General features: G+C 45.3%; 1 protein-coding gene across 4 annotated transcripts in view; it reads right to left on the reverse strand.

Moving 5' to 3' along the window:
- The window catches only part of LOC144601932 (chemokine-like protein TAFA-1), a 409302-nt gene that overhangs the window by 25809 nt on the left and 360900 nt on the right, over window positions 1-22593 (reverse strand). For 2 of the 4 annotated variants that reach the window (XM_078414530.1, XM_078414528.1), the window contains 2 exons: window positions 10426-10550; window positions 7670-9305 (listed from right to left, as the gene is read on the reverse strand). In XM_078414530.1, coding sequence (XP_078270656.1) covers window positions 9285-9305; window positions 10426-10550 — 146 coding nt within the window. In that variant the 3' untranslated portion in view covers window positions 7670-9284. Of the gene's footprint in view, window positions 1-7669; window positions 9306-10425; window positions 10551-22593 lie in introns of those variants that run through there. The other 2 variants (XR_013548395.1, XM_078414529.1) reach the window with 2 other exon arrangements.

Genomic DNA, 22593 nt, shown 5'->3' on the forward strand with positions numbered 1-22593 from the left:
CTTATATGAAAGGGCTGAGAAACAATTTAGAAATATCAAATTGTATTCTCCGAGCACAATGCAGCAGACGCAATTATTAAAGTCAATTTTTGCAGCAAGTGCAATATTCTACCTTAATGAATAGCTTCATTTTGGTAATGCTAGCCAATTTGCAGCGTGATTTCAGATAGTGAGTCAGATTTAGTGTCCTCTATTAGATGCAATTTCAACCGACCAAACCGATTGATGTTACATATTTTATTCGCTTCGTGTGATCTACTTCTTGAATACTGTTACTTATATCAGGTTAAAGTGGCATTAGATCTCCATTGAGGTTTATATTGAAAATGTAATGCACTTGTTGATACTTGAAAATGTTATAATATTGATCGAAATATGTTATACGTATGAATGTTAAAATTGCTTTAACCGAACCTTAAAATAAATATTCTTTTCCCTTCACTTGTTTGATTTGCTTACCTTATGACATAAAAAAGTGCATTGGAAAGGTAGTGTGTGTGAAAAATTTGATTGCAAAAAACACAAAATGTCTTTTTCAATGTGTAACGTTGCCACAAGCTGTCACTGAAGCTCTGGAAAATTGCTTGACATTCAAGATAGTGCAGTACTTAAAAAAAAGCTGGAAAAACCCCACCAACATTGCACTAAAGGTTGCAATGTTCCTTATTAATGTTTCTGCACTGTTGCTTGTTATTGCTAATTCTTCAAACCCTCATTAGTAATTTGTATCTCTAATATAGCAGACAGCTTATAACGGACACCGTTATAACTAGCAGTGGTTCAAAAAGAAAATATTCTGCAGAGCATTTTTGGCATCTGGTGTTCAATAATTAAATGCAGCCCCCATAAGTAATGCACCGTAGTTAATGCATACCAATTACCTACGACATTGTCCAGAGACTGTTTTTCTTGGTTGTGCTACCCTTAAATGTTAGATGCCAGATTAGAAAACATCTCTGCTATACTTGGTCCTCAAATTGCTGAAATGTGCGGTGTAAATACAGGATATTTGAAAGTAAGAATTTTCCATCAATGGCTTGAGTAGAAATGTAAGTACTTATAAAATAGATAATACATCCTTAGTAATAAATTTGGAAACGTTTATATTAAATGTATTTAATTTCTGAATAAAGAAAACGCATATACTTGGAATTATTTTAATTATTTTCAATTCGTAGGTGGTGCACTGGTAGAGTTGCTGCCTTACAGTGCCAGAGACCCAGGTTCGATCCAGGCCACGGGTGCTGTCTGTACCGAGTTTGTACGTCCTCCCTATGACTGCATGGGATTTCTCCGGGTGCTTCGGTTTCCTCCCACATTCCAAAAACGTGTAGGTTTGTAGGTTGATAGGCTTCTGCAAACTGTTCCTGGTGTGTAGGACAGAACCAGTGATCGTTGGTCGACGCGGACTCGGTAGGGCCAAAGGGCCTCTTTCTGCGCTGTATCTCTGAACTAACTAAAACTAAGTACAAAATCTCGTGTCCTTGTTGAATTCCATACAGACTATATGCATGGCCCTGCCCTCACTAAACCTCTTCAAAAAACTCAAAGTCTTGAGACATCATCTCCCATGTTCAAAACCATGCTGACGATCCCTAACCTACCCCAGTCTATCCAACTACATGTATACTTATCCCTCAGAATCCACTCCAATAACATTCATACCACATCATTACTTTAGACTTTAGACTAGAGGTACCGTGTGGAAACTGACCCTTCAGCCCACCAAGCGATCACTCTGTACACTAACGGTGGCATGGCGGTAGAGTTGCTGCCTTATAGCGTCCGAGATCTGGATTCGATCCTGACTACGGGTGCTGTCTGTATGGAGTTTGTACGTTCTCCCCCTGTCTGCGCGGGTTTTCTCCGTGTGCTCCGGGTTCCTCCCACACTCCACAGGTTTGTAGGCTAATTGGCTTCAGTGAAGATTGTGAATTGCCTCTAGTGTGTTGGTTATTGGTGGTGTACGGTGATTGCTGGTCCATCTGGACGCGGTGGGCCGAAGGGCCTGTTTCTGCGCTGTATCTCTAAACTAAAATCTAAACTAAACTAAACTTATCCAATCTTCCGGCATCTCGCCAGGTTCTAACCATGATTCATATATCTCAGCCAGGACTCCTTCAATTTCTTCATCAGCTTCCCACATACCCATGGATATATCGGATCAGGCCTTGGAGACGTATCTACCTTCATACATCTTGAATCATTTATTGAATAATTATGTGTGATGTTTGAAGATTCTCAAGTACGAGCAGATTCTGTTTATTTCATTCCTGCAGTGCATTCATGCATTCACTTACAAGTTGTTTCAGTAAAAAAGAATCAAAGACACAGGGATGGGAATCTGTGACCTTCTAACAAACACTAGTCATCCTCAGTTGCATCTTACATGGATAACACAGTAGAAAGAGAAAAGGAAATGCTGAAAACGATTGAAAAACACAGGGACTGCTTACAGTAGAACTGAGGCCTGCCAGTAACTGTGAAGGGATAGGTTAACATTCGTGTGGAGATAAAAAGAAATCCCCAAAATCTTAAAAGTATGCTGTTCTGAATTCAAGTGGACTTGGTGTGAGCACTGAACATAGAAAAGAAAATATTGGCAGGAAGCGGCACGGTGGCGCAGCGGTAGAGTTGTTGCCTTACAGCGCCAGAGACCCAGGTTCGATCCTGCCTTTGGGTGCTGTTCGTACGGAGTTTGTACGTTCTCCCAGTGACCTGCCTGGGTTTTCTTCAGGAGCGCCGGTTTCCTCCCACGCTCCAAAGACGTACAGATTTGTAAGTTAATTGGCTTGGTAAAATTGTAAGTTGTCCCTAGTGTGTGTAGGATAGTGTTAGTGTATGGGGGTGGCTGGTCGGCGCGCCCTCAGTAGGGTTGCCAACTGTCCCTCGTTAGCCGGGACATCCCGTATATTGGGCTAAATTTGTTTGTCCCATAGGGGACTGCCCTTGTCCCGCATTTGGCCCGCGGGCGCTGTAGGCCCGGACAGTGTAGGCTAACGGAGCTCGTTAATGTTAACGGAGTTCGGGGAGCGGGGCCGAGTGTGTTCGGGGAGCAGGGCTGAGTGTGTTCGCCTAACGGAGGTTGCTTGGCAACCCGCCTCCCTGCCCGGGCGGCTGTCATTGGTGGAGCAGGAGCACGTGGCCACTGGCTGCGTGAGGTCACGTGGGGCACGGGCAGTGACGTCACCTAGTCCCGTATTTGGGAGTGAGATAGTTGGCACCCCTATCCCTCGGCGGGCCGAAGGGCCTGATTCCGCACTGAATCTCTAAACTAAATGAAAGGGACAGGCCCTTCGGCCCACAATGCCTGTGCCGAACATAATGTCAAGATAAACCATCTGCCTACACATGATCTGAAACCCCTCCATGCCCAGCATATCCAAGTGTCGATCTAAAAGCCTCTTAAATGTTGCTATCCTCTCTGCCTCCACCACAATCCTTGGCTGCACATCCTAGGCACTCACTACCCTCTGTGTAAAATACTTACCCCACACATCTCCTTTAAACGTTGACCCACACCTTAAAGCTATAACCTTTAGTGTTTGATTTCCACCCTGGGAACAGGTTCCGACTGTCTACCTAATCTATGCCTCTCGTAATTTTATACACTTCTATCAGGTCTCCCCTCAACCTCTGGCATTCTAGAGTGAAACAATCCAAATTTGTCCTCCCTCGCCCTGTAGTTAATATCTCTCATCCATCCTTCTGGTAAACCTCTCCTGCACCTTCTCTGCAACTTCTATGATTTCCCAGTACTTCATGTGTTATTTTAGTGCAGCACTTGTAAAGCCTTGTGATTAAACAGTTGATTTGTAAACTGAGTTCTTCCATATCTGATTAGTTTTGTTGATATTGTGTGACAAATTGACCTGATTTTGCCATTTTACATGGAAACATCGAAAATAGGTGCAGGAGGAGGCCATTTGGCCCTTCGAGCCAGCACCGCCATTCATTGTGATTGTGGCTGATCATCCACAGTCAGTAACCTGTGCCTGCCTTCTCCCCACATTCCCTGATTCCACTAGCCCCTAGAGCTCTATCTAACTCTCTTTTAAATTCATCCAGTGAATTGGCCTCCACTGCCCTCTGTGGCAGAGAATTCCACAAATTCACAACTCTCTGGGATAAAAAGTTTCTTCCCACCTCAGTTTTCCAGAATCTTTACCCAGAGTTCCTATCATGTAAAGGCCATCTTATGGATTTTTACTTTTGCAAATCTTGGACATATACAACATTGTAGTTTCAGTTTAGTTTATTGTCACATGTACCGAGGTACAGTGAAAAGCTTTTGTTGCGTGCTATCCAGTCAGCAGAAAGACAATACATGGTTACAAACAAGCCATTTACAGTGTATAGATACATGATAAGGGAATAACGTTTAGTGCAAGGTAAAGCCAGCAACGTCCGATTAAGTATAGCCCGAGGGTCACCAAAGAGGTAGATAGTAGTTCAGCACTGCTCTCTGGTTGTGGTATGATGATTCAGTTGCCTGCTAACAGCTGGGAAGAAACTGTCCCGGAATCTGGAGGTGTGCATTTTCACACTTCTATACCCTTTGCTCAATGGGAGAGGGGAGAACAGGGAGTGGCCAGGAGCGATTTGTCCTTGATTATGCTGCTGGCCTTGCGGAGGCAGCGTGAGGTATAAATGGAGTGAATAGAAGGGAGAAGGTTTGTGTGATGGTCTGGGCTGCATCCACAATTTGCTGCAATTTATTGGGGTCTTGGATGGAGCTGTTACCAAACCAGGACATACTTAATAAAATTAAATAGAAGCAACTTCACCAAAATACAAATACTACATAAAATAAACTTCTATGTAATAAAAACCATGCTTGAGTAATGTTTTTTTAAATCAATCGTTGCTATTTCAAAAGACCTCTGCGAATGACCAAATCTTATCTGCTTTTATTTTTGTTTTTTAGATTTTAGTTTTTGGAGATACAGCATGGAAACAGGCTCTTCGGCCTACCAACTCCTCACCGACTAGCAATCACCCATAAACAAGTTCCATCTTACACGCCAGGGACAATTTATAGAAGCCAATAATAATTGTACAAACCTGTACATCTTTGGAGTGTGAGAGGAAACCGGAACATCCGGAGAAAACCAACGTGGTCACAGGAAGAACATCCAAACTCCATACAGACAACACCCGTAGTCAGGATCGAACCCGAGTCTCTAGCGCTGCAGGGCAACAACTTTCCAGGAATGTGATGGTCTATAACCAGAGCCCACAGCCTCAAGAATGGACATAAGGAGGAATTTCTTTAGCTAGAGAGTGGTGGCTGTGGAAATCATTGCCACAGATGGCTGTGAAGGCCAATATATTGGGTGTTTTTTGAACCAGAGAGAGATTGACAGATTCTTGATTAGGAAGGGAATCAAAGGTTGCGGGCTGGAGGCAGGAGAATGGGGTTAGGAGGGAGAGATAGATCAGCCATGATTGAATGGCAGAGTAGATTCGATGGGCCTAATTCTGTTCCGAGTGTAATGGTCTTACGGTATAAAATACTGTTGACTCTGTGAGCTTCATGTGAACAAGAAATGTCATTACATTTTGGTGTGCATGACAATAAACTAATCGTAAAACAAATTTGAATCTAGATGAGATGATTATCCTGATATTGTAGTGCTGGGTGTAGCATAATTCAGCTTCAATGACAAATTCTCTGAGAGAGAAATCACAGATCTCAGGATGGGTTTACATTAATATTTAAAATATGGATCCATGAATTCTGATGTATCATTGCATTCACTAAGTATTCAAAACTATTGAGTACACAATAAATCCTCATTCTGTGTAGGAAGGATCTGCAGATGCTGGTTTAAACCAAAAATAGACACAAAAAGCTGGAGTAACTCAGCGGGTCAGGCAGCATCTTTGGAGAGAAGGAATGGATGACGTTTTGGGTCGAGACCCTTCTTCCTCATTATAGTGGACTGTAAGGGGGGGAGGGGAGGGGGGGGGGGTACATTATTGCTCACTGTAAGCGAGTAAGGGATAGCAGAGTATCATTGTACAAGTACTAAAAACAAAGAACTGCAGATGCTGCTTACAAAGTGCTGGTGTGACTCAGCAGGTCAGGCAGCATCCATGGAGAATGTGGATAGGTGAGGATTAGGGACGAGACCCTTCTTCAGACTCTCGGCCAGGAATCAAGGTGAGTTGACAGGGGAGGTGAGCATTGGCTGTGGCATTGGGCATGGCCCTCGGGCGGCTGGAGTGCAGGTGAGGGCCGGCGGTGGTGGCAGCATCTGGCACGGCCTGGAAGTGGCCAGTGAAGCTGTGTTGGTCAGAGGTGGTGGCAGAGGTTCCAGCCTGGAAGTGGCCGGTGAAGCTGTGTTGGCCGGTGGTGGTGGCAGAAGGTCCGGTCTGGAAGCGGCCTGGAGGGTGGCGGTGCGGGCTGTCATCGGTAGTCCAGCCTGGACGTGGCGTGGGCGCTGGCGAGCGTCGGGATGGGAAGGTCCGTCTGCTCTAACCAAATTTCATTATCAAGAGGTCCATAAAAACGAGGGTTTACTGGAGTTTAGAGATACAGCGCGGAAACAGGCCCTTCGGCCCACCGGGTCCGCGCCGACCAGCGATCCCCGCACATTAACACTATCCTACACCCACTGGGGATAATTTTTACATTTACCAAGCCAACTAACCTACAAACCAGTACGTCTTTACAGTGTGGGAGGAAACCGAAGATCTCTGAGAAAACCCACGCAGGTCACGGGGAGAACGTACAAACTCCGTACAGACAAGCACCCATAGTCAGGATCGAACTCGGGTCTCTGACGCTGCATTCGCTGTAAGGCAGCAACTCTACCGCTGCGCCACCATGACCCCCCTAGACGTAGGGAATAGACTTAGTGTAATAGTTTCATGAGGTGTGCTTTGCATGGACTTATCTTCCTTTTAGGAAATGCCCTTGTATTGTAGACAATTAGAAACAATACATGCAAAAGGCTCAATATACGGGTTTTTTCCGGTTAGCAATGCACCAGAGAAGGAATGCCACTGGTCTTTGTTTTGGACAAATGCAGCATTTGCAACCCAGCTTCTTTCACAATAATGCATTCCACTTTGTTGCACTATAAATATTGTAGGCTATATCAAAGATGTGTTGTACAGGCATGCGGGTGAGAAGTCCGAACAGATGTAAAACAGAGCAGTGGAAAAAGTGTGGAGAGAAAATAGACAAGTAGCCTTCTGCTCAAATCATCTGACCTGCTGTGTCAATTCTTTGCTGTAAACTGCCAGTGTGGCAAAAAAAATGGTAACTGCACTTTGAGGAGGATTGCTTGCACTAAACGTTATTCCCTTATCATGCACTGTATGTCGGTGCATATGGCAATATTAAACCAATACCAAAACTGATACCGAATGCTGGAGTAACTCAGCGGGACAGGCAGCATCCCTGGAGAGAAGGAATGGGTGATGTTTCAGTTCGAGACCCTTCTTCAGACCAGATTCGGTTTAAACCAGCATCTGTAGTTCCTTCCTACACACCAATACTGATGCCAATGGAAGAGGAACGAACGAATGAACGTAACCTGGTAACGTAGACTCGAACTTTAGGCAAACTTGTGTCCTGAATGAAATGCACAAAGAGAGTCTGCACAGCAAATAATTATACATCGTTATCAGAAAAGGAACAGGAATGGTTAGTGTAAAGAAGAAAGGAATGGATCAGAAGCTGGCCAAAATTATTTTATTCAATTGGAAATAAAGTAGACGATGAAAAAAATCTTTGGAGACACAATTCAGGCAAATTAATAACTTGAAACTACTATCAGGAAACTGGAGTACTATTTCTATAATACCTGGTTACCACAGTATATATTATTAATCTTTGGTTTAACACCAAAATGCTGAAAATAAATCAAGTATATTGAAAATCTATTTTTTCTATGAATAAATTTTCTGATCACACCTATATTAGAAAGTAGCGATGCTTTAAATCTGAAATGGCTGCAGATATCAATCTACTCTACTTAATTAATAGGGGAATTCCGTGTAACATATGCATCGCTCATAAGGTGTGTACTGCATGACTGTGATGAGAACAGAAGGGAATATGAACTGAAATGTCTTTTTAATGCTAGAAGATATGGAATCCTATGTTTAAGGGTTTTTTATTCACAAACGGAATATTAATATAGGGAATCAAGGGATATGGGGAGAAAGCAGGAATGGGGTACTGATTTAGGATGATCAGCCATGATCATATTGAATTGCGGTGCTGGCTCGAAGGGCCGAATGGCCTACTCCTGCATCTATTTGTTATGTTTCTAAACCACATCCAACCAGATTTTCTGTCAGTTTTCTGTGAGTGGAGTATCCTACAACTCACAGATACACCAATGAAACAAGGAAAGTAAAATTACCCCCAGTGTGTACGATAGACACAAAATGCTGGAGTAACTCAGCCGGTTAGGTAGCATTTCTGGAGAAAAAGAATAGGTGGCGTTTCGGGTCGGAACCTTTCTTCAGACTGATTCTGTGCTCGGAGTCACAGAGGGTTGGGAAGGGGTGAGTAGACCGCGGAGTCAACGAAAGAGGGGTCCTTATGGAAGACAGGTCGGCACGGTGGTGCAGCGGTAGAGTTGCTGCCTTACAGCGCTTGCAGCGCCGGAGACCCGGGTTCAATCCCGACCACGGGTGCAGTCTGTAAGGAGTTTGTACGTTCTCCCCGTGACCTGCGTGGGTTTTCTCCGAGATTTTCGGTTTCCTCCCACACTCCAAAGACGTACAGGTTTGTAGGTTAATTGGCTTGGTAAATGTGAAAATTGTCCCTAGTGTGTGTGGGATAGTGTTAATGTGTGGGGATCGCTGGTTGGCGTGGACCTGGTGGGCTGAAGGACCTGTTCTACGCTGTATTTCTAAACTAAACTAAACAGAGAGGTGTGGGGCAGGATAGAGTTGGTTAATGGTGGTTTCGTATTGTAGCTGGTGGAAAATAAGGAGGAGGATGAACTGAATGCAGATGCTGGAAGTGTAAAAGCTGCGGACCAGGGAACCCAGACCAATACATCGCCTGTGCATTCTCCCCACAGATGCTGCTTGACCTGCCGTGTTTCTCCAGCACTTTCTGATTTGCTGAAGATTCCAGCATCTGCACCTCCTTGCGTCTCCATGGAACTCAATGTTTGTCCTTTTTGAGGGGGGAAGGCGAGAGCAGAAGTCCAGGAAAGGGAGAAAACGCGGGCACGGGCTCCGGCATCCTCAGCAGAAGGACGGCATGTTTCCTGAAAGAGGAGGACTTTCCAGATGTCCTGGAGTGGATGACCTCAACCTGACAGCAGATGTAGCTGGAATGGAAAAAGTGAATGGCATTCTTACAAAGGACGGCACGGGAAGAAGTCTAATCAAGGTCCAGCATTATCAAGGACCAGTCACACCCCAGTTCACTCCCTCTTCTCCCCTCTCCCATCACGCAAGAGATGCAGAAGTATGAAAACGCACACTTCCGGGTTCAGGGACAGTTTCATCCCAGCTGTTATCAGGCAACTGAATCATCCTACCGCAACCAGAGAGCAGTGCTGAACTACTATCTACCTCATTGGTGACCCCCAGACTATGTTTGATCGGACAATGCTGAATTTACCTTGCACTAAACGTTATTCCCTTATCATGTGTCTATACACACTAAGATGGCTCGATTGTAATCATGTGTCATCTTTCCGCTGACTGGTTTGCACGCAACTAAAAGCTTTTCACTGTACCTCAAGTAGTATAGGAAAATAACTGCAGATGCTGGTACAAATCGAAGGTATTTATTCACAAAATGCTGGAGTAACTCAGCAGGTCAGGCAGCATCTCAGGAGAGAAGGAATGGGTGACGTTTCGGGTCGAGACCCTTCTTCAGACTGATGTCAGGAGGGTGGGACAAAAAAAAAAGCACTGTACCTCGGTACACATGACAATCTACCACATTCAAGACCTTCGGACTATCTTTAATCGGACTTTAGTGGACTTTATTGTGCACTGAACTTTATTCCTTTTACCACTTATCTGTACACTGTGGACAGCTTGACTGTAATCATGTGTCATCTTTCCGCTGACTGGTTAGCACACAACTAAAAGCTTTTCACTGTACCTCGGTACACGTGACAATAAACTAAACTAAACTAAAAGTGTAAGAAGTCACCAGTGACAAAACAATCCTTAGATCATTATCCACTGTACACATTCATCCACACATCAGGTTTCTTCGAAACTGAAAATAATCTCGGCCAAAACACTTGCACTTATTTAATGATAGTCAGCAAATTATCATACCTTAAAAGTTTGAAAGAAGAAATGATATACTTGTGCCAGCACTGGTATTATTCCAATTTTTTATTCAAACGAATTAAGATTTTCACTTTCTGACGTTAAGTGCCTGCAACTTTCTACGTGATCTAAATGAAGATCCAGTGGGGTTCTTACCTTTGTGGTTTTGACTCTGTTGCCAGAAGCACACATCCATCCTGAATTATCCGGTAACGTTTTGCATTCCTCTCCTTCCACACAAGGTTCCATCTCACACCACCATTTCCCAATTACAATGGAAGCTTTGGAAAATCACAGAGAGGTTTAAAAAGTGAGTGATGGAATCATTTCACAAGGAAGAATTTTACTTTCTACAATAAGCGGCACTCTCGTTTTAAACAGTCTTCTTCGCATCATTTTTGAGAAGCCACAAAAATTAATCTAATGGTGGTACAAAGCCAGAAAAGCATTTAAATTTTATAAACATCAACAGTGAATGTAATTGGTGTTAACAGTTTTGCACAGTTCTGTCTCTGTTACGTTGCAAAAAAAGAGAAACATTTAATGCAAAGATAGAGACACAAAAAGGCGGAGTAACTCAGCAGGTCAGACTGGAGAAAAGGAATAGGAGATGTTTTGGGTCGAGACCCTTCTTCAGACATCAATGTTTAGCATTTAATGCATCTGGGCGGCACAGTGGTGCTGCCTTGCAGCGCCAGAGAAGCGGTTTCAATCCTGGCAACGGGTGCTGCTTGTACGGATTTTGTACGTTCTCCCCGTGACCTGCGTGGGTTTTCTCCGGGTGCTCCGGTTTCCTCCCATACTCCAAACTCCAGGTTTGTAAGTTAATTGGCTTCTGTAAATTGTAAAGTGTCCTAAGTGTGTGTAGGATAGTGTTAGTGTGCAGGGATCGCTGGTCTGCGCGGACTCGGTGGGCCGAAGGGCCTGTTTTCGAGCTGTATCTCAAAATTAAACTAAACCAATGCATCTATCTAATTTCAAAGTGCTTCCATCATCTTATCAAATGAGAGTTTATGATCTTAAACATCTAGCAAACAGTTCCATCAGACAGGATCGATTGCACTCTTTAAACCATGGAGATAAAGTTAGCCGAGCTCATTTTCTCTACTCTTGTGTCAACAGTGTATACTTACCTGAAGTTTATTTGGCATTATGTAGAATTTATATTGAGGATATTGTTTCTTCGTGAACCATCTCAATATAGTGCATCAAATCCAGGCCAAACAATAGACTAGTGAAAGGGGGTTTTGCATACAATGTGTGTAATGTATTATTCCCCAGGGACTTGAAAAAAAATATATAGTGCACTTCACCATAACCCCTGCTTTTAGCCACCGTAGCCAGCCCTTGGTGAGGTTATCAAATTAGATATTTCCCAGCATTGACTTGAATGTTATCTAAACTAAATTGATCAAAAAGAAGGGAGATATTTAAAAATATATATTTACCCTGATCTTAATTGTCACTCCTCTTATACCTTATATTTACGTCACAAACGATAGGCAATTCCAAACTTACAAAATGGATTAACCATCAATGGCATTCCAGAGGCACCTGTATCTGTACTATCTCCTCAGTAGGTATCAACACTTGTTCATCAATTTAGACTTCAGACTTTAGAGATACTGCGCGGAAACAGGCCCTTCGGCCCACTGGGTCCGTGCTGATCAGCGATCATCCTTTGCAATTTTTACTGAAGGCAATTAACCTACAAACCCGAAGGTATTTATTCACAAAATGCTGGAGTAACTCAGCAGGTCAGGCAGCATCTCAGGAGAGAAGGAATGGGTGACGTTTCGGGTCGAGACCCTTCTTCAGACTGAAACCTACAAACCCGTATGTCTTTGGAGTGTGGGAGAAAACTGGAGCACCCGGAGAAAACCCACATGGTCACGGGGAGAATGTACAAAATCAGTAAAGACAGCACCCATAGTCAGGATCGAACCTGGGTCCCTGGCGCTGTAAGGCAGTAACACTTCTGCTGCGCCACCGTGCCACCCTCATCTTTCAATAAAACTGCGACTATCATGGAAATATATTATTTTAATCCCATTTAACACACTGGGGGAGATTTGTTCTGATTTCAAAGGCAATGAAATCATATAAATATTTGGATTTAAACAAGGCATTCCTGAGCAAAACACAAAGTGCTGGAGGAACTCAGTGGGTCAGGCAGAATCCATGGAGGTAATGGACTGAAGGCATTTTGGGTCGGGACTCTTCTTCAGACTGCAAAACAAAAATCATCTGTAAATTTCTACGTCAGCACCTCAAGTGCAAAATGATTTTTAGTTAAAATTTTATTTTAGAAAATGCTGGAGGCAAAGGCCATTATCCAGGCTCAACCTGACAAGAGTGTTCTGGTGCACACAATACACTGTGGAGACACATTAGACTGCGCAACATTGAATTGAATTGAATTGAATAAATGTTATTAGCCAAGTATGTATACATACAAGGAATTTGCCTTGGTGCTTTGCCCGTAAGTAACGACACGGAATACAATTAAGAATAAAACTTTATAACTTAAACATGTGAAGAATTAAATAAAATACCAGGGCAAAAGGAGACTACTACTGCAGGAGTCAAGAATCAAGAGTGGTTAATTGTCATACATATCAAAAAAGGAACAATAAAAATCTTATTTGCAGCAGCTTACAAGCCTGTTGACACAGTACTCAAGGATAACATAATATACAAAAATAGTTTAATATATTTTTTTAAACAGTATTAGTGCAAAACAAAACATAAGTCTGAAGTCCCTGATGCAACGAAAACAGTTCATTGTTCTTAGATTAATTAATGTTTGTCGTGTTCAAGAGCCTGATGGTTGCTGGGAAGAAGCTGTTCCTGAACCTGCAGATGATGGTTTTCAGATTCTTGTACCTCCCCTTCCTGACGGCAGCAGTGAAATGAGAGTGTGGCCAAGGTGATGTGGGTTCTTGATGATGCTGGCTGCCTTTTTGAGGCAGCGCCTCCTAAAGATCCCGTCGATGTGGGGAGGTCAGTACCCATGATGTGTCAACCACTGTTAGTATTCTCCAGTGTTCATGGTGTTTGAGTTGCTGAACCAGCCTCTGACGCAAACAATATGCTCTCGACCGGAAAAATTCAAGTATTCATTGACATACCAAATCTCCTCAATCTTCTAAGGAAGTAGAGGCGTTGATGGGCTTTGATTGCATCAATGTGCTGGGCCCAGAGCACATCTTCAGAGATATGCCTGAAAAAGTTTTTCCTCATCTCAGTTCTAAATGGCCTACCCCTTATTCAGAACAAGGGGCCACCATTTAAGAATAAGGGGTAGGCCATTTAGAACTGAGATGAGGAAAAACTTTTTCAGTCAGAGAGTTGTGAATCTGTGGAATTCTCTGCCTCAGAAGGCAGTGGAGGCCAATTCTCTGAATGCATTCAAGAGAGAGCTAGATAGAGCTCTTAAGGATAGCGGAGTCAGGGGGTATGGGGAGAAGGCAGGAACGGGGTACTGATTGAGAATGATCAGCCATGATCACATTGAATGGCGGTGCTGGCACGAAGGGCCGAATGGCCTCCTCCTGCACCTATTGTCTAATATCTAATATCTAATATGCATGCCCAGAAGTTGTTGACTCTCTCCATCATTGACCCATTGATGAAGATATGTTCATGGGATTGAGAGCAAGGTTGTTGTGCTGACACAATTCAATCAGACAATCGATCTCCCCCCAATGATACGATACGATAAAACTTTATTCATCTCTGGAGGGAAATTGGTCTGCTCTGACCAATCCCCTGTATGCTGACTCATCATTGCCCATAATGAGAATACATGCCAATCATTAACCCAAACTTCATGAGTTAGGGCTGTTTGCCGCAGTCAACGTGAAAAAATGAAAAGTCTCCCAAAGACAATCATTAAGAAAAGAAATGGAAGGGCAGTAAGGCAAAACCTACAATAAACCTGCGTTACTACGGTTGCTAGACACAAAATGCTGGAGTAACTCAGCGAGACAGGCAGCATCTCTGGATCGAAGGAAAGGGTGACATTTTGGTCTTCGGACTGAATCGGGGAGAGGGATATACAGAAATAAGGAAGTGAAAGGTGTGAAAACGAGACAAAGGGGATGGAGATCAAGAAAAATGTAGAATAGCTCATTTTTAGCTTGGCGAAGGTAACAACAAAGCAAACAGAGATAAAATGTAAACAAGGACAGTCAGACTTCTTGGAGAACCGGGAAGGGGAGCGGGATGGAGAGAGAGGGAAGGCAAAGGTTACTTGAAGTTAGAGAAGCCATCTACTGTTGCTATCTGTTTGGAGATTGCACGTTTTCACTGTGACCGCGTGGGATTTCCCCGGGTGCTCCGGTTTCCTCCCGCACAGACAATAGGTGCAGGAGTAGGCCATTCGGCCCTTCGAGCCAGCACCGCCATTCAATGTGATCATGGCTGATCATTCTCAATCAGTACCCCGTTCCTGCCTTCTCCCCATACCCCCTGACTCCGCTATCCTTAACAGCTCTCTCTAGCTCTCTCTTGAAAGCATTCTGAGAACTGGCCTCCACTGCCTTCTGAGGCAGAGAATTCCACACTCCAAAGAAGTGCAGGTTTTTGGATTAATTTGCTTCTGTAAAGAATTGTAAATTGTCCCTAGTGTGAAGGATAGTGCTGGTGTACGGGGGATCGCTGGTTGGCACCGACTCGGTGGGCTGAAGGCCTGTTTCTGCACTGTATCTCTAAACTAAAAAATCTGTCATTCATTTTGTCTGCACACTGTAAAATCTCCTCAAGGTATGCCTTCTTTGAAGAAGTTCTCTTCTATTCCATTTCACCAGAGATACTGCTTGACCCGCTGAGTTACTCCAGCATTTTGTTTCTATCTAACAGCCAACACTATCTAAAACCCAACACAGTTATCAATTAGCACTCTCTCTGTTGAATAAATAATTGTCGGGGACACATAATCAATTATTAAGCTTTACAATTCTCAACTGAATATACCCCATTTGACTAAAGTACAGCTCAGCCATAAAATATATTCTCTCCGACATCCCCTTAAAAACAGAATACCGGGAACCATTATGCATCTGTCTTTCATTTGTTCCCATTTGTGATTTCCTGTGGGAAATAGAAACATATCTGTTCTGTTCGAATCAGCAACATTTTGGGAAGGATGTGCTGAGCTGAAGGATGTCTCTGTGCCACCAGCCAAATGACAATGAGAATACAAAATAATGTCTTTTAAGACTCTGTGTGCACATGAAAGAGATGAACTTGAAAGGGGAAATGTTTTTTTGTAGCCAGCTGCACCTGCATTAAAATCACATCAGCCTTCTTTCAACACATATGTCTTTAGGACATGGATTCCAGTGAGGTAGCAGAGTAGAGGTAGTAGCCTGTGGGACTGCAACAATGCTGAGGGTAGTTTTGTCCTGGCCATTACATATGGGACGGGATCTCATTAAAACCCACCGATAATCTGAAAACCCAATTATATAATGAAAGGCCGAGACTGAGTGGATGTGGAAAGACTGTTTTGAGTGATGGGAGAATGTAGGACCAGAGGGCACAGCCTCAGAATAAAAGGATGTACCTTTAGAATGGAGATGAGGAGAAATTTCTTCAGCCAGAGGGTGGTGAATCTGAGGGATTAATTGCCACAGATGGCTGTGGAGGACAAGACATTGAGTATTTTTAAAGTGGAGATTGACAGGTTCTTAATTGGTAAGGGTGTCAAAGGTTCAATTTGTGTTCATTGTCATGTATACCGAGGTACAGTGCAAAGCTATTGTTGCATCCTAACTAGTCAGCAGAGAGACATACATGATTACAATCGATCCATTTACAGTATGAAGATAGATACATGATAAGAGAATAAGAATAGAGATTTAAGAGTGTGGAGCAATTGTGATTTGAGTTTTTAGATCTGCTTCTGTGACTAGCACGCAAATGTTGGGTGTGTTGGGTACCATCTTGGAAGCAATCTAGAGAACGTAAGATCATAAGATCATAAGATGTAAGGACAGATTTGGGCCATTCGACCCATCAAGTCTACTCTGCCATTCAATCATGGCTGATCTATCTTTCCCTCTTAACCCCATTCCCCTGCCTTCTCCCCATAACCCTTGACACCCGTACTAATCAAGAGAAGGCAGGACAATGGGGTTAAGAGGGAAAAGTAGATGATTGAATGGTGGAATAGACTCGATGGGCTGAATGGTCTAATTCTGCTCCAAAGTCTTATGGTCTTATGAGACATCCAACGAACCACATCTCCTTGCAATTGGTCCACCCTATTAATACTGAAGAATTAAATAGGACAAAAATAAAATGCCTGTTTAAATATTATCGCAGCTGAGATCTATTCTGATATTCGTTCCACCTGAGTGTTTAACCCAGCATGACAAATAATAATAAGGAGAAAACAAAACACATCAACAATAAGTTTTTAAAACCCATCATGAGGGTTGGAATGAGCTATTTTTCATCATAAGAGAGAGATGCACACAAAATGACATCCCAAAGCATAGCCCTAAAGCAAATACATTTTACTTAACTTTGATATCCAGTGGATGATCTTTAAAATGTCTAATCAAATAAGCTCATATAATGTGTACGTGTGATATAATTTAGAATGATTTGATGTGTTTTGCCACTCCAATTAATATCCAGTATTAATGCCCTTTCTCAAAGTATTCAGACATCAATTTTGGCACCTGTCCTATGGTGTGTGTCTAATTCATTGGAATTGAGAAATTGTAATTTATTCTTGATTTTGTGGTGACACCTGGTGGCAACCCAAGGGCAGAGCAAACCATCGGCGCTAGAGGGCGGCGTCTCGGTAGGTATGGGAGGCGCTAGCCACGGGGTTGGTACCTGAGTTGGTATTTAAGGCCGGGCCACGCCCGTGACCAGGGGTGGAGTAGGGAGCTGTATTGGAGAGAATAAACACGTCTAGTGCACGCAACTCGTGTCCGATTAGTTTTTGGCGGGACTCCTTCTCGACCTGCTACAATTTGTTCTATAACAGCAGTTCCCCCGGGCTCAACAATTGCAATTTTGTAACAGTTCTTCTTCTTGTCTTGCTCCACTTCCCATGACAACAAATTGCTCGGCTGAAATATAGGAATAAATAAACAGTTTGGTTTGGGAACAGCTCCATCCAAGACCGCAGGAAATTGCAGCGAATTGTGGCCCAGACCATCGCACAAACCAGCCTCCCTTCCATTGACTCCATTTATACCTCATGCTGCCTCGGCAAGGCCAGCAGCCTAATCAAGAACAGGTCGCACCTTGGCCACTCCCTCTTCTCCTCTCTCCCATCAGGAAAAAGGTATAGAAATGTGAAAACGCACACCTCCAGATTCAGGGACAGTTTCTTCCCAGCTGTTATCAGGCAACTGAATCATCCTACCACAACCAGAGAGCAGTGCTGAACTACTATCTACCTCTTTGGTGACCCTCGGACTATCCTTGATCAGACTTTGCTGGCTTTTCCTTACACAAAACATTATTCCCTTATCATGTAACTATAAACTGTAAATGGCTCAATTGTAACCATGTATTGTCTTTCTGCTGACTGGATAGCACGCAACAAAAGCTTTTCACTGTACCTCAGTACACTTGCCAATAATAAACTAAACTAAACTAAACTAAAGAACTCCACCCAGCGCCGGAGACTCAGGTTCGATCCTGACTACAGGTGCTGTACTGTACGGAGTTTGTACGTTCTCCCCGTGACCTGCGTGGGTTTTCTCCGAGATCTTCGGTTTCCTCCCACACTCCAAAGACGAACAGGTTTGTAGGTTAATTGACTTGGCAAATATAAAAATTGTCCCTAGTGGGTGTAGGATAGTGTTAGTGTGCGGGGATCGCTGGGCGGCGCGGACCCGGTGGGCCGAAGGGCCTGTTTCCGCGCTGTATCTCTAAATCAAAAAATCTAAATCTAAACCAGAATAGCAGGCAGCGTCAGAGAGATAGCTAATTATGAGCTACTTAAAGATATCAGACAAGATATTCTTATCAGCCTTTCTTCCATAAAGATGTAATTAAATTCGTAATATGCCAAATTGAGGGGACAAAAGTTCTCACACATTCATTTATTTTAAGCTGGGAGATTTGAGAGGAGCTGCAGTAAGAACTAAGTGACTTGACTTTCAGAGAAAATAAATGAGTATCTGCCCGCTGTACGGTGTCGGTGACCCTTAGATTAGCTCCTGGTTTAAAGCCCAATCACACTGAATAGACTATGCCACCGCACTTCCACCTTTCATTAGGCCGACATTGGCTGCTGGCCAATGGGATTTTGAACCTGGGAGTTTCGGAGGTCATCGCCTGTAAGATTAGTTGCTATCAATCCCCAGAGTAATGTGCAGCTCGCGGCTCAGAACCAAAAGCAACACCTCTCGATACAACAGCTGCTCCTGATCGAGCATAGGCAGAGTGCTCAGAATCAACGATTCAGATTGCAAAGGCCCATCTCCTTTATCATCGTTACTTTTTTGCACATCTTTCATTCATTTCTTCTATATCTTTTTATATCACCGTCTATATCTCTAGTTTCCCTTTTTCCCGGACTCTCAGTCTGAAGAAGGGTCTCGACCCGAAACGTCACCTGTTCTTTTCTTCCAGAGATGCTGCCTGACCCGCTGAGTTCCTCCAGGTTTTGTGTCTGTCTTCAGTTTAAACCAGCATTTGCAGTTCCTTCCTACGGATCAATGATTCAGAGATGTGAGGAACTATAATCTACGGCCTCCTGAAAATGGGTGAGGAATCACAATGCACGATTATATTGTTGCCGACTGTCCCGCTCCAGACTGCAGGAGTACGTGCTGAGGGACGCACTGAAGCTCGGTGCAGCCAACGCCAAGGCTCTGTGGGGGAGGACCACAGTCTAGGGTCCTTCCGCTGCTGGACATGGGGGGGCAGGGTGTGGTGTATACGCCCCTCAAACAAGGGAAGGTATATTACCCCAGGGGGTCACATGAGAGGCAAGGGTGCCAGTGAACACTACCAAATACAACGCTAACGAATGTATGTATAGCCGTGGAGAACGCCGGAGGAATTTTGCACAGTTCTTGTTTTGTACAGATTTTTTATCCTGAACAAAGTTAGCCTCGCGGGTCGGAGGTGGAACCTGGAGGGTCGACAACGCCCGCGGCCAACGGCCCTGGGTCTGCGGAGCCCGTGGCTGGGGCCTGGGCCGGCGCCACAGAGGCGTCTGGAGGGGACACGGTACCATTAGTGGAGAGGTCGGTGCGGCGGTCGATGATGGCGCCAACCGACCGACGAGGACGGACCACGTGGGAGTGAGGACGCCGCTGCCGGGTGAAGGAACAAAGGAGGACCCGGCGTGAGGGGACCGCCGTGAGGGAGGGGGGGGGGGGGGAAGAACAAAGGGGGACCTAGCGTGGGGGGGGGGGGGTTGGGATTTGTAACTTTTTAAATGCCCTTTATGTGCGACTAGTTGCATACCTATGGTTTGCAAGCTAAGAATTTCATTGCGACTTGTCACATGTGATTACGGTTGCCAACTATCCCGTATTAGCTGGGACATCCCGTATTTTAGGATAAATTGTTTTTTCCTGTACGGGACCTCCCTTTTGCTGTATTAGGCCCGGGGGCGCTGTAGGCCCGGACACTGTAGGCCCGGATGCTGGAGGTCCACCGAACAGTGTAGGCCCTGAGGCCCGGGCGCCGCCTAACAGAGGTTGCGTAACAACCCGCCTCCCGGCCCAGGCGGCCGCCATTGGTGGAGCGGGAGCACGTGGCCGTTGGCTGGGTGAGGTCACGTGGGGCGCGGGGCTGTGACGTCACCTTGTCCCTTATTTGGGAGTGAGATAGTTGGCACCCCGACATGTGATGATAAAGTTAACCATTCAATTCAATTAAATTTTGATTAATAAAAAAAATAGTGTCTGTTCATCACAATGCAGGCAGCACATCTACTAATTTTAATTATGTCAGTCTGCAGCCAGTATTAATCAGTCTGTGGGTCGACTAATTGCATCAGCATACTGCCATTGTTTGAGTAGCTCTCTCCAGTTAAAGCCCAGAGTTCTGCTGAAAGCCAAACTGCATCTTGTGTCTTTAAACTGGAGAGAGTGCAGAGAAGGTCATTAAATTGCAAAGAGTGCAGAGAAGTCATGAGGCAGCTTTATATGACCTTGGTCAGGCCGCATATAGAGTATTGTGCGCACTTCTGTTCATTCCATAGAGGGGGGAATGATTTAATAAGAACCTGAGGAGTAGCTTTTTCACACAAAGGGTGGTGGGTGTGTGGAACAAGCTGCCAGAGAAGGTAGTTGAGGCTGGGACTATCGCAATGTTTAAGAAACAATTAGGACAGATACATGGATAGGACAGGTTTAGAGGGATATGGACCAAGCGCAGGCAGGTGGAACCAGTGTAGATGGGACATGTTGGCCGGTGTGGGCAAGTTGGGCCTGTTTCCACGCTGTATCACTCTATGGTTACAGAATTAATAGAAAGATGAAAGATGAAACATGAACGGTGATGTTGATCCTTGATCACACACAGCCATGCATATGCAGCCACTAACACACAGATTTATTTTATTTATGTTGTGGCGGCTCCCGAGGGTCGGGCCATACCACTCACGACCCCTCGGCACGGAAATGGGTCGATCCAAGGAGGCGGACTTCGGCCGGGAGTATAAAGGTCAGGGACCGCATGACTCTCTCTCTCCTTTTGTTCCTGCTAGCTACAGTGAACTCACTTTCTCTAGCACCTGACTACTTGTCATTATTTCGGCCTACTTGGCACACTACATTGGTGACCCCGAACGGTCCATTATAGGAAAATGGACAAGAAATGGAGTGCAGCTTTCGCCTCGCTGTCCGAGGGCGCTACACCGGCTACACCGGCTATCGAGGCGATTTCCGTAGCCCTCCCTACCTTTTGGACCCACCGGATGCTGCCTCCTTCGATGCAGGACATTCATTCTGGGAAGCGCAGTTCCGCCCTCACCGCTGCGAATGGAACCAGCATTCGCACCTATGGTGTGCGCACGGTGAAGATCACCTTCGGCTCTTGCCACTTTACTTGGCAGTTCACCGTGGCCGACGTCTCCCAACCGTTGCTCGGGGCGGACTTTTTGCGGGCGCATTCCCTCCTGGTGGATGTCAGGAGGCAGCAATTGGTCCACAGTGCAACAATGCAGCCCATTACATTAGGGTTGGTCTGTCCTGTTGCTCGGCTGCTGTCATCGGTCGAATCCACCAATGCTCGAATCCTGGCGGAATTCCCGGACATCACGGCGCCACAATTTCGTACGTCAAACCCCAAGCATGGGGTGGTGCATTTCATCGTCACGACCGGCCCACCCCTCCACGCACGAGCGCGCCGACTTCCGCCGGATAAGTTGCGTCTGGCGCGGCAGGAATTCCGCGACATGGAATCCTTGGGGATCGTTCGACCATCGAACAGTCCATGGGCGTCCCCACTTCACATGGTCCCCAAGGCGGGCGGTGGCTGGCGGCCTTGCGGGGATTATCGGCGACTGAACGCCGCTACCGCGGCGGACCGATACCCCGTACCCCACATTCAGGATTTCAACGCCCACCTCGCCGGGGCTACTATATTCTCCAAAGTGGATCTGGTGCGGGGTTACAACCAGATCCCCGTCAATCCGGACGACGTACCAAAGACGGCGATCATCACACCGTTTGGCCTGTATGAGTTCGTGCGCATGCCATTCGGCCTCAAAAACGCGGCGCAGGCATTTCAGCGCATGATGGATGGTGTGTGTCGTGGGCTGGACTTCATATTTGTGTACCTCGATGACATATTGGTAGCCAGCCGCTCGCGGAAAGAGCACTGTGCCCACCTTCGACAGCTATTTCAAAGGCTGAGTGAGCACGGCTTGGCCATCAACATCGCCAAGTGCCGGCTCGGCATGGAGACCATCGATTTCCTCGGCCACCGCGTGGCTTCGCAGGGTGCGATTCCTCTGCCGGACAAAGTTGAGGCCATCCGCCGGTTTCCCCGTCCTTTCTCGTTACGTGGCCTGCAGGAATTCGTGGGCATGGTGGCTTTTTACCAGCGTTTTTTGCCATCTGCGGCCCACATCATGGAGCCGCTGTATCATCTTCTGGCAGGCGGACGTAAGGACATTGCGTGGACCGATGAGGCGGCGACGGCTTTCGATGGCGCAAAGGAGGTCCTGGCTCGGGCTGTGCTGCTGGTCCACCCACGGGAAGATGCCCCGACGGCCCTTACGGTGGACGCATCAGAGGTAGCTATCGGTGCCGTGCTGGAACAACTGACAGACAGGGGTTGGTGTCCCCTGGCCTTTTTCAGCCGACACCTTACCAGCGCCCAGAAGAA

Source organism: Rhinoraja longicauda, chromosome 17, assembly GCF_053455715.1.
Source record: "Rhinoraja longicauda isolate Sanriku21f chromosome 17, sRhiLon1.1, whole genome shotgun sequence".
NCBI lineage: Eukaryota > Metazoa > Chordata > Chondrichthyes > Rajiformes > Arhynchobatidae > Rhinoraja > Rhinoraja longicauda.